Here is an 11,223-nt window from a genome sequence, read left to right as displayed (position 1 = left end):
TATATATATATATATATATATATATATATATATATATATATATATATATATATATATATATATATATATATATATATATTAAATACTATTTTTGTGTAGGCTACCATATCTTTTCTTCGTCCTGAAATCGAGAATTATAAACACAAGAAAAATGTACTGACGATGCAGAAAGCGTCATTGCAAGAACAGTTGGATAGTATCACTCACATATCCAATCTACTTAAAGGTCGGTTAATAATCTCAATTTAACGCTTATTCATTCTTAAATCATATATTACGAGATTTTTGTGAATATTTTTTTTAGAGGAAATTGATGCGATGCAACGTGAAGTGCAAAAGCTTAAAGAGTTTCACGACACTCAAAAATACCAGACTTTTCAACTACAAGAGTATGAGCAAGAGAAGGAAAACCGCCCACAAGTTTTAGGAATGACAATGAACCAACAAAACATTTGGGGAATTGAGCCATATCTCAACATGGAACTTTGGGGCAATTCCATCTTCAATAATCCATAAAACCCATATTTGAAATGTTTATTTCCGTTTGTGGAGTTTATGACGTTCTCTATTATTTATTTATTTATTTTTAAAATTGAATTATACATTTTTACATTATTATGGAGTTGAGATGTTGATTTTGTTTTTTTGAAAATTAAATTGAGATATTGATTAATTACTCTCTGAATTAAAATTTTATTCTTTAAATTTCAAGTACCAATAAGAATATATAATCTTATCTTCTTTAATTAGCATTATACTTTTAAATTTGTCATCATACATCTTAAAGTAATCTTATCATATTGTATTGTGATACAATGATACATAACTACAACCTAATACACCCTAAAAAACTAAACATTATATTATAGATTGTTTTTAATAACAAGTTATCACTCACCACTAGGGATGTCTAGATTGTTTTTAATAACAAGTTATCACTCACCACTAGGGATGTCAACGGGGCGGGGTGGGGGCGGGGGACATCCCCCCATCCTCGCCCCCGACTTTCTTCCCCATTCCCCGTCCCCGTCCCCATCCCCGCCGGGGAAGGGAAAAATCCCCCATCCCCATCCCCACGGGGATTATTTGGGGACGGGGAATCCCCACCCCGTTTATAAGTTATAAAAAAATTTAAAAATTAAACATTAAAAATATTTAAATAAATAGCGCGTATATGTTTATCTCCAACTTAAAGTTGTATTTAATATTTTGCAATTAAACATGTTACCTAAATATGCATTTCATAAGCATGACGTACAACGACAATAATACTTCTAAAATTATATATATTATACACAAAGTAATACATATGTGTGTGTTGTGTGGCTATACATACATAATAAATAAATAAATATATATATATATATATATATATATATATATATATATATATATATATATATTTCGGGGACAGGGCGGGGCGGGGAGAGTACTCCCCATCCCCGTCCCTGTCGGGAATTCAAAATTATCCCCATCCCCATCCCCGATCCCCTATTTTTGTCCCCATCCCCTCCCTCGTAGGGGCGGAGAATCGGGTTCCCCGTCGGGTACGGGTACAATTGACATCCTTACTCACCACATGTCAATTGTATATGGTGTGTCATTTAAGAATAATCACATAGGCTTACCAACTAAGCAAGCAATGATTGCCAATAAAGTAATATAATATATCCTTCGGATTGGCCTAATCATGATTGATTATGAAGCATAACCCAGAAAATTTAGATAAATATTTAATGTAATATGTTTATTATTATTCTTTTTGACGCAAATTATATTTAGCCAACCTTACTGCTTAACACGAGTATAGAACGAGGACGGTAGCTTATCAATGATTCCACTTTAAGGGTATGTTTGAAAACTTGAAAAATGATTTCATTTTTTGAATATTCAGTGTTTGGTAAGAAAAAGGAAAATGTGGTCAATGAAAATTAAGAGGTTGGTCAAAAGAAAAGAAGGCCTTTTTTCGAAAAATGACTTTCGGACTTTTTTCCGGAGCCTTCATCTCTTCCACACGGCTTGCCCGCGTCTTCTCATCTGTGCTTTCGAAACCAGCCTGACTGGTTTCGCGAAAACCAGTCGGCCATACTGGTTTCTGCAACCAGTTTGGATTGGTTCGCGAAATCAATTGGACTGGTTTCCGCAAAACTAGACTGGCCGATGGGTTTCGCAAACCAGTCGATCAACTGGTTTGGGATTTATTTATTTATTTATTTTTGTTTTGGAAGATTTTGTTGTGTTTTCTAGATATTATTAATTTGTTATGAATGAATGATTTGTTATAATTGTGATATTTTTATTTTTTTTTGGATTGTGATTTTTTTCTTGTGTTTCTTAAATCATTTTATTGTTCATTTTCTGAAAAATGAACCAAACATACAAAGACAGTTTTTTGCAAATAATTTTCTGCTGCACACCCAAACATGGTCATTTTTCTACTTTCCAAACACACCTTAAATATTTTGAAAAGTTTTGTTTGGGTACCAAAAAAAATAATAATAATAATAAATACAATCAAAAGACAAGAAGAAGAAACGAATGAACCAATTATGTACATTTTAACCCTTTGAGTCATAGTGTTAGAGGTGTCCAATACAATGAGGTTCTTTATATTGTTCAACAATTGATCTAATACGTACAACTTCCACCAAATCAGTATTTTGTCCTGCTCACAATTTTAAATCTTAATATATACAAAATTACATTACTTAATATTCACAATTTTTAACTCTATATTCACAATTTTGTTATATAGATTCAAAAATTGTCTTATACTGTTCAATATAGAGTTATGAAATTGTAAACATAGTGTTCTAAAATTGTGAATATGGACCCGAGTCCATGACATAACAACCGCCAAATCCCTACCAACATTCAAGAATCTTTTTTATTAGATCCTCTCAAAGTCTTGAAACTCACTCGTAAAACTTTTAGTAGGCCCAATTCTTATTATAAAGTAGTGTTGTAAAAATCGCGCCTAGGCGCTTGGCACCGCCCAACCATAGCAATTTAACACCTAGGCCTCACCTAGTTGGTTGGCCGACTCGGCACTGTATCGGCCGACTCGGCACTATATCGGCCAACTCAGCTAAGTTAACTCGGTTGATTTGGCCGAGTTATTATTATTTATTTATTTTATTTATTTTTTTACAATCTCAGAGACATGTGTAATTGTGTGTGTGTGTATATATATATCCCTTGCTAATATATGTGCACACATTATTTACTTTTTTTTTTTTTTTTTTTGTATTCTGTCTAGGCGCTAGGCAGGCTTCTGGCGCCTGACTAGCACCTAACGTATTTTGCAACCTTTCTATAAAGTCAACGATCTACCTACTGACATTAAGGATGACAATTTCAATCTGTCTGGCAAGATATCTGTCCAACGTGGATTGATTTTTTGTGTAGTGCGTGGTGGGTCAAAGGTGAGTCTTAAAAAATAACCTATTATACAATGGGTCGGATTGCATACACGTTTATATACAAAACCCGCATAGAAACCAATTCGACCCACATGGTGGGTGTGTATAGCCAAATAATTATTAATATGTAGTTAATTCTAAAAGTTTTTGTAATTGTCATTAACATTTTACTATTTTTTAGTTCTAAAACTAATAATTTAGTTTTTTTTTTAAGTAGCACTTTAATTATTATATTTGAATATGTTATGTTTTAGCATAGCTAGTGAATTTTATTATGTGTAAATAATTTAAATATTATTGTTAGTTTTTGAAAATTTTTAATAATATTATAAGCAATGGTATCCGTATTCGGTGGAGCAGGAGTGAGTTTTGAAAAAGTCAATCCACTGCGAGGTCAGTGGTAGATGAGGGTTGAAAAAACATAAGGTGTACGTGTCGAGTGGTGGGTGTAGCCATCTCCAATCCATTGTCATCCCTACTTCCTGTAATGATTGTTAGACCTTTGCTATAACATTTACTAAATATTTTTGGCCAATTATTTACTCCGTATTTCTTAATGTTTTTTCGTTGAGTTAATGTCTATAAAGTCGCATTCAATACAATTTTATTTAAGAAATGATCGACAAAAATATAAGAGAAATGTTAAGATTGATATCTAAAAAAAAAATGTACACCATGATATTTATTCAATTAAAGATTAAAATAATTATCCATGAGAGTGTAGATAAGATGGTCACGTCTTTTATAATTTAACCATGTCAGGTGTTCAAGCCAATCTACGAAAAAGTGCTTGAAACAAAATTAACCTCAATATGTNCTACTTCCTGTAATGATTGTTAGACCTTTGCTATAACATTTACTAAATATTTTTGGCCAATTATTACTCCGTATTTCTTAATGTTTTTTCGTTGAGTTAATGTCTATAAAGGAAAAAACATAAGGTGTACGTGTCGAGTGGGTGGTGTAGCCATCTCCAATCCATTGTCATCCCACACTTTTTTTTTTTTTTTTTTTTTTTTTTTTGTATTCTGTCTAGGCGCTAGGCAGGCTTCTGGCGCCTGACTAGCACCTAACGTATTTTGCAACCTTTCTATAAAGTCAACGATCTACCTACTGACATTAAGGATGACAATTTCAATCTGTCTGGCAAGATATCTGTCCAACGTGGATTGATTTTTTGTGTAGTGCGTGGTGGGTCAAAGGTGAGTCTTAAAAAATAACCTATTATACAATGGGTCGGATTGCATACACGTTTATATACAAAACCCGCATAGAAACCAATTCGACCCACATGGTGGGTGTGTATAGCCAAATAATTATTAATATGTAGTTAATTCTAAAAGTTTTTGTAATTGTCATTAACATTTTACTATTTTTTAGTTCTAAAACTAATAATTTAGTTTTTTTTTTAAGTAGCACTTTAATTATTATATTTGAATATGTTATGTTTTAGCATAGCTAGTGAATTTTATTATGTGTAAATAATTTAAATATTATTGTTAGTTTTTGAAAATTTTTAATAATATTATAAGCAATGGTATCCGTATTCGGTGGAGCAGGAGTGAGTTTTGAAAAAGTCAATCCACTGCGAGGTCAGTGGTAGATGAGGGTTGAAAAAACATAAGGTGTACGTGTCGAGTGGTGGGTGTAGCCATCTCCAATCCATTGTCATCCCTACTTCCTGTAATGATTGTTAGACCTTTGCTATAACATTTACTAAATATTTTTGGCCAATTATTTACTCCGTATTTCTTAATGTTTTTTCGTTGAGTTAATGTCTATAAAGTCGCATTCAATACAATTTTATTTAAGAAATGATCGACAAAAATATAAGAGAAATGTTAAGATTGATATCTAAAAAAAAAATGTACACCATGATATTTATTCAATTAAAGATTAAAATAATTATCCATGAGAGTGTAGATAAGATGGTCACGTCTTTTATAATTTAACCATGTCAGGTGTTCAAGCCAATCTACGAAAAAGTGCTTGAAACAAAATTAACCTCAATATGTTATTATTAGTCAACTAATTGAGAATATTTGTAATTAGACTAAGTAAATAAATAAATAGACAAATGACTAACCCTCACACAAAAAATTAAATATTAATAAGGAAAAATGATTTTCATAAGAAACCGCCCGACAGTATATCCATTAGAAATTAGAAAGTGGATAAAAACAGAAAGTGACGTATAAACAATCGTAAACCAATTAAAAAACAGTGAAATTTGTTGAACTCTAATTCCCCAATCCCCATTTTCATCGCCGATTCATCTCCGCCATTGATCTGTGCACCACACAGCAATGGCGTGATTCATGTTTAGCGCCAAAACCTGACAAGCGGTAGAATCCCTTATCCTACCCACCAGATACACCTTTCCTCCCAGGGCTACCGAAGTCATTTCACATCCTTTGATTCCTCAATTGTAGCAAACTAAAACGATCGAAGAACCGTCAACAACTTATCGCTGCAACAGTGCGGCTATGGTGTGTAGTCTTCCTTCTAAGTCTTGCTATGGTTTGCTGCATAAATTGAAAATTCCCAGAATCTTGAGTTGCTGAGAATGCTTTGTAGTTTATGGTATATCTTTCCTTCAACTTTATTCAAAGAAAATCTCTTAGTTTTCTACAGTAGTTTGCGAAATTATCGTTTTTGAGAAGACAAGGTTTTTGTTAATCTGCAGAAGCGGAAAGGTTGGAATCTTGTGTACTGAATTGGATTTTTCTCGAATTAATTGTTTCCGGTGTTTCTAGCTTGTTTGTGGATACAAAAAGTTTGAAATTTTATGAATTGCTGCCAATAGAAAGGAATTTTCTGGCAGAAAACCTGTCTCCTTTATCTTTATTCTGGGAATTTTGAGCTATAGAGCTCTAGAAATCTCTGGCGAGAATGGCCACCATCAATGAAATTGCTTCGCTTGCGTATCTAGGATTGACTCAAGGTCGTTCCTCAAGAGGCTCTGGTTTTGTCAATTCTCCGAAGTGGCAGAAATTGAGAGTTCATGCCTGTTTCAGGGTTTCAGCTTGCATGTCGGGTCAAAACCCTAGTTTTGCGGTTCCTCGAAAGGGGAAATTTCGGGAATTCAGGCTTTTCAATTCGGTTGAATTAGATAGCTTTGTTACCAGTGATGACGAGGAAGAAATGGGGGAAGGGTTTTTCGAGGCGATTGAGGAACTGGAACGGATGACGAGGGAGCCCTCTGATGTGCTTGAGGAAATGAATGAGAAATTATCTGCCAGAGAGCTGCAATTGGTTCTGGTGTACTTTGCTCAGGAAGGGAGGGATTCGTGGTGTGCATTGGAGGTGTTTGAGTGGCTTAGGAAGGAGAATAGAGTTGACGAGGAAACAATGGAGCTCATGATTTCGATAATGTGTGGGTGGGTTAAGAAGTTGATTGAGTCGAAGAGTGAGAGTGGGGACGTGGTTGACCTTCTGGTGGACATGGACTGTGTAGGGTTAAAGCCGAGCTTTAGTATGATTGAGAAGGTGGTTTCTTTGTACTGGGAGGCCGGTGAGAAGGAGGGAGCTGTGGCGTTTGTGAAGGAGGTGCTTAAGAGGCAGATTGCTTACTCTGTCGGTGATTCTGAAGGGCACAAGGGTGGTCCAACAGGCTTTCTTGCTTGGAAGATGATGGTATGATCTATGCCTTCTTTTAGCATTCGGTTTATTTTGATGGTTGCCTTATATTTTGTGGTCCAATTGCTGTTTTAGTGTATGTAGAAAGTGTATCTTCTTGTAATTTAAATTGCATAGAACTGTGCTAACTGTATTATTGTCGAAGTGTCTGACAAAATTCTTGAAGTTGTTTTTGCCACAAAGGTAGTCTTCACAAACTTCATTGGTTTGGACACTTCTCTTTCAATTGAATTGAAAATTATATAGCCGTTGCCCGTTATGTTTGCTTCCATTAATTTTTGATTTTCTGTCGAGCAATCTATACAATATTTAAGATTTCCTTTTAAACAAAAATTATTCTTGACTCTGAAATCTGATCTATGACTGTACTGTAATCAGTATCAACCCAGAAATTTAGCAGTTTGTATTGCTGCAATTATTGGAACCCTGTTATCCGCACCATGGGAATATGCCATTCAACTTTAGTTGTCTAGGTGAAGTGAAATGCTCTTAATGTTCTGCATTGTGAACACTATGTTATGTTCAGATACTTGGCAAGATAGGATTAATAATGTCACCGTTTTAGTTTTCCTGTGTTCATTAACGCATTATTTGTCAGACATGGTTACTATTGGCAGCAGGATGAGTTCCAACTTCCAAGGCATAAAAAGTTCTCATCTTAGTAAATTATTTGTACTCAACATGATTAAATCTGTCTTTGGGTGATAAGGGAAACTCGCAGCCACTACCTGAGGGTGTGCACTGGGTAAACCTCGCTTTGTGACCCTAGCCGGCAAAGGACCACAAGGAGATAAACCAGCCTAGGTTGCCCATAGCTGACCAGCTCAAACCAAGTAGGTCAATAGGCCGCTCCCACTAAGAGTCGAACTTGGAATCTTGTGGTTACCAAACAACCTAACTTTGCTGGGGTTCCCCCATCTTTATGATTCAAGATCAGATAATTAGATCCATGGTTCTGCCTCGTTATGCATAGTTTAAAATGAGAAGTGTTTCTTTTATTTTCACTCTCTGGGGTTTGCAAATCTATGATACTACCCATTGTTTCCATGATCTAGGAATTAGCAAAAATTATTAGTTGCATCTTTTACTTGAAAGTATTTCTATTGCAACTATTTTGGTTGCTTTTAAAATTTTCAATTTAATGTTCTTCCTAACGGTGATAAATACTTCTGTCAGGAGGAAGGGAATTACCGAGAGGCAGTGGAATTAGTGGTTAACATGAGAGATTGTGGATTGAAGCCAGAGGTATACAGCTATTTAATTGCAATGACCGCTGTGGTAAAAGAGCTAAATGAATTTGGAAAAGCTCTACGGAAGCTAAAGAATTTCACAAAAGCCGGTCTAGTTGCTGAGCTGGATGTCGAAAATGTTGCTTCCATAGAGAAATACCAGTCAGATCTTCTGGCTGATGGCGTGCGCTTGTCCAATTGGGCAATTCAAGAGGGCGGTCCATCCCTCTACGGGGTGGTTCACGAGAGGCTTCTTGCAATGTACATATGCTCGGGCCATGGAGTCGACGCCGAGAGACACTTGTGGCAAATGAAGCTTATTGGTAAAGAAGTTAACAGAGACCTTTATGACATTGTATTAGCTATATGCGCCTCCCAAAAGGAAGCGGGCGCCATAGGAAGACTACTCACCAGAATGGAGACATCGAGTTCTCTGCAGAAGAAAAAAACTCTGTCTTGGCTGATGAGAGGCTACATCAAAGGCGGGCATTTTGAGAATGCTGCAGAAACACTAACGAAAATGCTCGACTTGGGTCTGCACCCGCAGTTTTTGGACAGAGCGGCTGTCCTTCAGGGACTAAGACGAAGCATCCAACAGTCGGGAGGGCTCGAGACTTATCTCAACCTCTGCAAACGCCTCTCAGACGCAGAATTGGTTGGCCCGTGCCTCGTTTATCTGTATATAAAGAAACACAGGCTTTGGATAATGAAAATGCTTTGAGTAACACAGGAGAAGGAAGAAGGTGTGGATTCTGAAGCTCATTATTTGTTCACCAGAATGTGTATAATATGTACAGTTTCAGATGGCTTGAGAACAGCCTGCTGATAGTGTGAGGACTGGGCTCTGTGACTTTCTTGAGAGTTTCTGAACACTGTTAAGTTTCTGGTTCTCAAGTCATCATGCCCATATATATAGTCTGTAAAAATAATCAATAAATCTCAACGGTATAAAAGAACATATTTATATAATTATTACAGAGTATATCCATGCTCCAGTTTCTGGCTTTGCTTGACTATATTCTAAATCCCATGAATTTGATCTCTAAGTTCATGAGGAGATAAATTGTACGGAGTATTAATTTTGCTTCGAGACTCAACATCAAACTATTTTAGGTATATTTCATTGCACATGTTGGTGTTTTTGTATGAGTTAGAGGTCTAATTAAATAGAGTTAGATATAAACACTTGGGATTGTGTTTGGTTTATGGTTTACATACTATGAATAGGAATCAAAGTCATAGTTAGTGTTTGATTAACAACATTTTAAAACGTTACTATGGATTTAATTACCCTTTCAATTAAAAGTCTCATTCCTTAATTAAAAATATGTATCATTTCATCTTATTGGTAATTTAATTTTTAAGTTTGAATTAGATTTTTGTTTTGATTTTTTTGTTCACATTGGCACTTTGGGGCCATTTTATTATGATCAATTGCCTTGATTTTTTTTTTTTTACATCTTTTAAATTTTTATTTCCATTACAAGGTCATACACAGCTATTAATATTAGTAATCATTCCATTTCCACTCTACTACCAAACATACAAAATACTTTCACTAAAACCTATTACCATTACCAAATTCTCATTCCAATCATCCAATGTGCAAACCAAACACATCCTTATGGTGTGTTTAAAGCTCGATTTTAACCTTTAAAAAAATCAAGTTCGACTGGTTGAAGTTTAGAATTGTTTGAGCTTGGACGGAATGGACTCAACCGAGAGTTTTTACTTTTTAGGAGTATTTTATTAGTATATGAATGTAATGGGTAAATTTATAATTACATATTTATATTATAGGAATTTCTTATGTGTTGATTGTTGGGAAAATCCAACTTGCTGTGACAAATGAAAATCACAGATTCGGTACGGTGCACAAATACAAGATAACACAATAGTCAAAAAATAAATAAATATGAGTGACACACAATTTATGTGGAAAACCTCAAAATCACGAGGAAAAACCACAGGACCACCACCAACAATATTTATACTATAACAAATCTTGAGTACAAAATTTTAGACTACCACACGAGCTAAACATACAAAAATCATCAAAGTTTTAGGCTACCACACGAGCCAAACATACAAACCCAACATTGATGTGCTAGACATAACTTTATAATGATATTTCATATTTGGGTTGTATTAGATACTTGTGCCGATACTTGTCAACCTCTAATGATAATATTTTATGCAACCGGATAGACTTGTCAATTTGTGTAAATAGATTCGTATTAACACAATAATGACACGAATATAATAAGGTTGAACACGGACACCAACTTATTAAAACTAATGAGTTATAATTTTAAACGTGTTATAGTTAACATAATTTTTATTCATTAGACAAGATATGACACTTTAGAAATGTTAATTAAATTTTTTTTATAAAATAAAACTTTAGATTTTTTTAAAATCTACAATTAAATCAACAAAATAGTAAATATAATTAATTAATTCATTCATAACATACTATAATATTCATAAAATAATAATATAAATTAATATCTAAAAATCATATTTAATCCTAATATTAATGGGTTTTGAACGGTCAATCCGTTAATGACTTAGAACAGGTTAATGCTAAACACTATCCCGTTAATTTTGTGTTTGATTTTGTACCATGTAAAGTGTCATTAGACCACAAGGTACTTAATGTTGATATACATTGTTCTAATTTGAATTAATGTGATCTCGTTATTTTTTTTTATTTTTTTTAAACCTTTATGTTTTATACTCCATATATGTAATATAAGAAATTTTCTCAAATGACTTGTTCTCGTGTTAAATTTCTTTATGTTTTATACTCCATATACTCCATATAAGATTTATTTAAAAAAAAAAAATCTTTTCTCGTGTTTCTAAAACTGAAAAAAGCAAGAATATATATATATATATATATATATATATATATATATATATATATATAT

The 11,223-nt window shown here is 34.0% G+C and overlaps 1 protein-coding gene across 2 annotated transcripts; it reads left to right on the top strand.

Annotated features, from left to right (window-relative positions):
• The first annotated feature begins 5,664 nt into the window (after positions 1-5,664).
• On the top strand, positions 5,665-9,285 carry LOC116014733 (pentatricopeptide repeat-containing protein At2g30100, chloroplastic). 2 transcript variants are annotated; one of them, XM_031254681.1, is made up of 3 exons: positions 5,665-6,005; positions 6,109-7,058; positions 8,238-9,285. In XM_031254681.1, the coding sequence occupies exons 2-3, from the start codon at positions 6,315-6,317 to the stop codon at positions 9,009-9,011; spliced, it is 1,518 nt and encodes a 505-aa protein (XP_031110541.1). In that variant the 5' UTR covers positions 5,665-6,005; positions 6,109-6,314; the 3' UTR covers positions 9,012-9,285. The 2 variants fall into 2 exon arrangements, with proteins under 2 accessions (XP_031110541.1, XP_031110540.1); XM_031254680.1 differs by having other exon boundaries at positions 5,665-7,058.
• The last annotated feature ends 1,938 nt before the right edge of the window (positions 9,286-11,223 follow it).

The sequence above is a fragment of the Ipomoea triloba genome, chromosome 4 (genome assembly GCF_003576645.1).
Source record: "Ipomoea triloba cultivar NCNSP0323 chromosome 4, ASM357664v1".
NCBI classification, from domain to species: Eukaryota; Viridiplantae; Streptophyta; class Magnoliopsida; order Solanales; family Convolvulaceae; genus Ipomoea; species Ipomoea triloba.
Note: the sequence above shows the minus strand (reverse complement) of the source record. Positions and strands in the feature narration are given on the sequence as shown.

Excerpts from the sequence above, each read along its gene's own strand:
- LOC116014733 (XM_031254681.1), top strand. The coding sequence starts at position 6,315 with ATGGCCACCATCAATGAAATTGCTTCGCTTGCGTATCTAGGATTGACT. Across the intron at positions 7,059-8,237 it reads TTCTTGCTTGGAAGATGATG|GAGGAAGGGAATTACCGAGA; the intron begins GTATGATCTATG and ends TACTTCTGTCAG.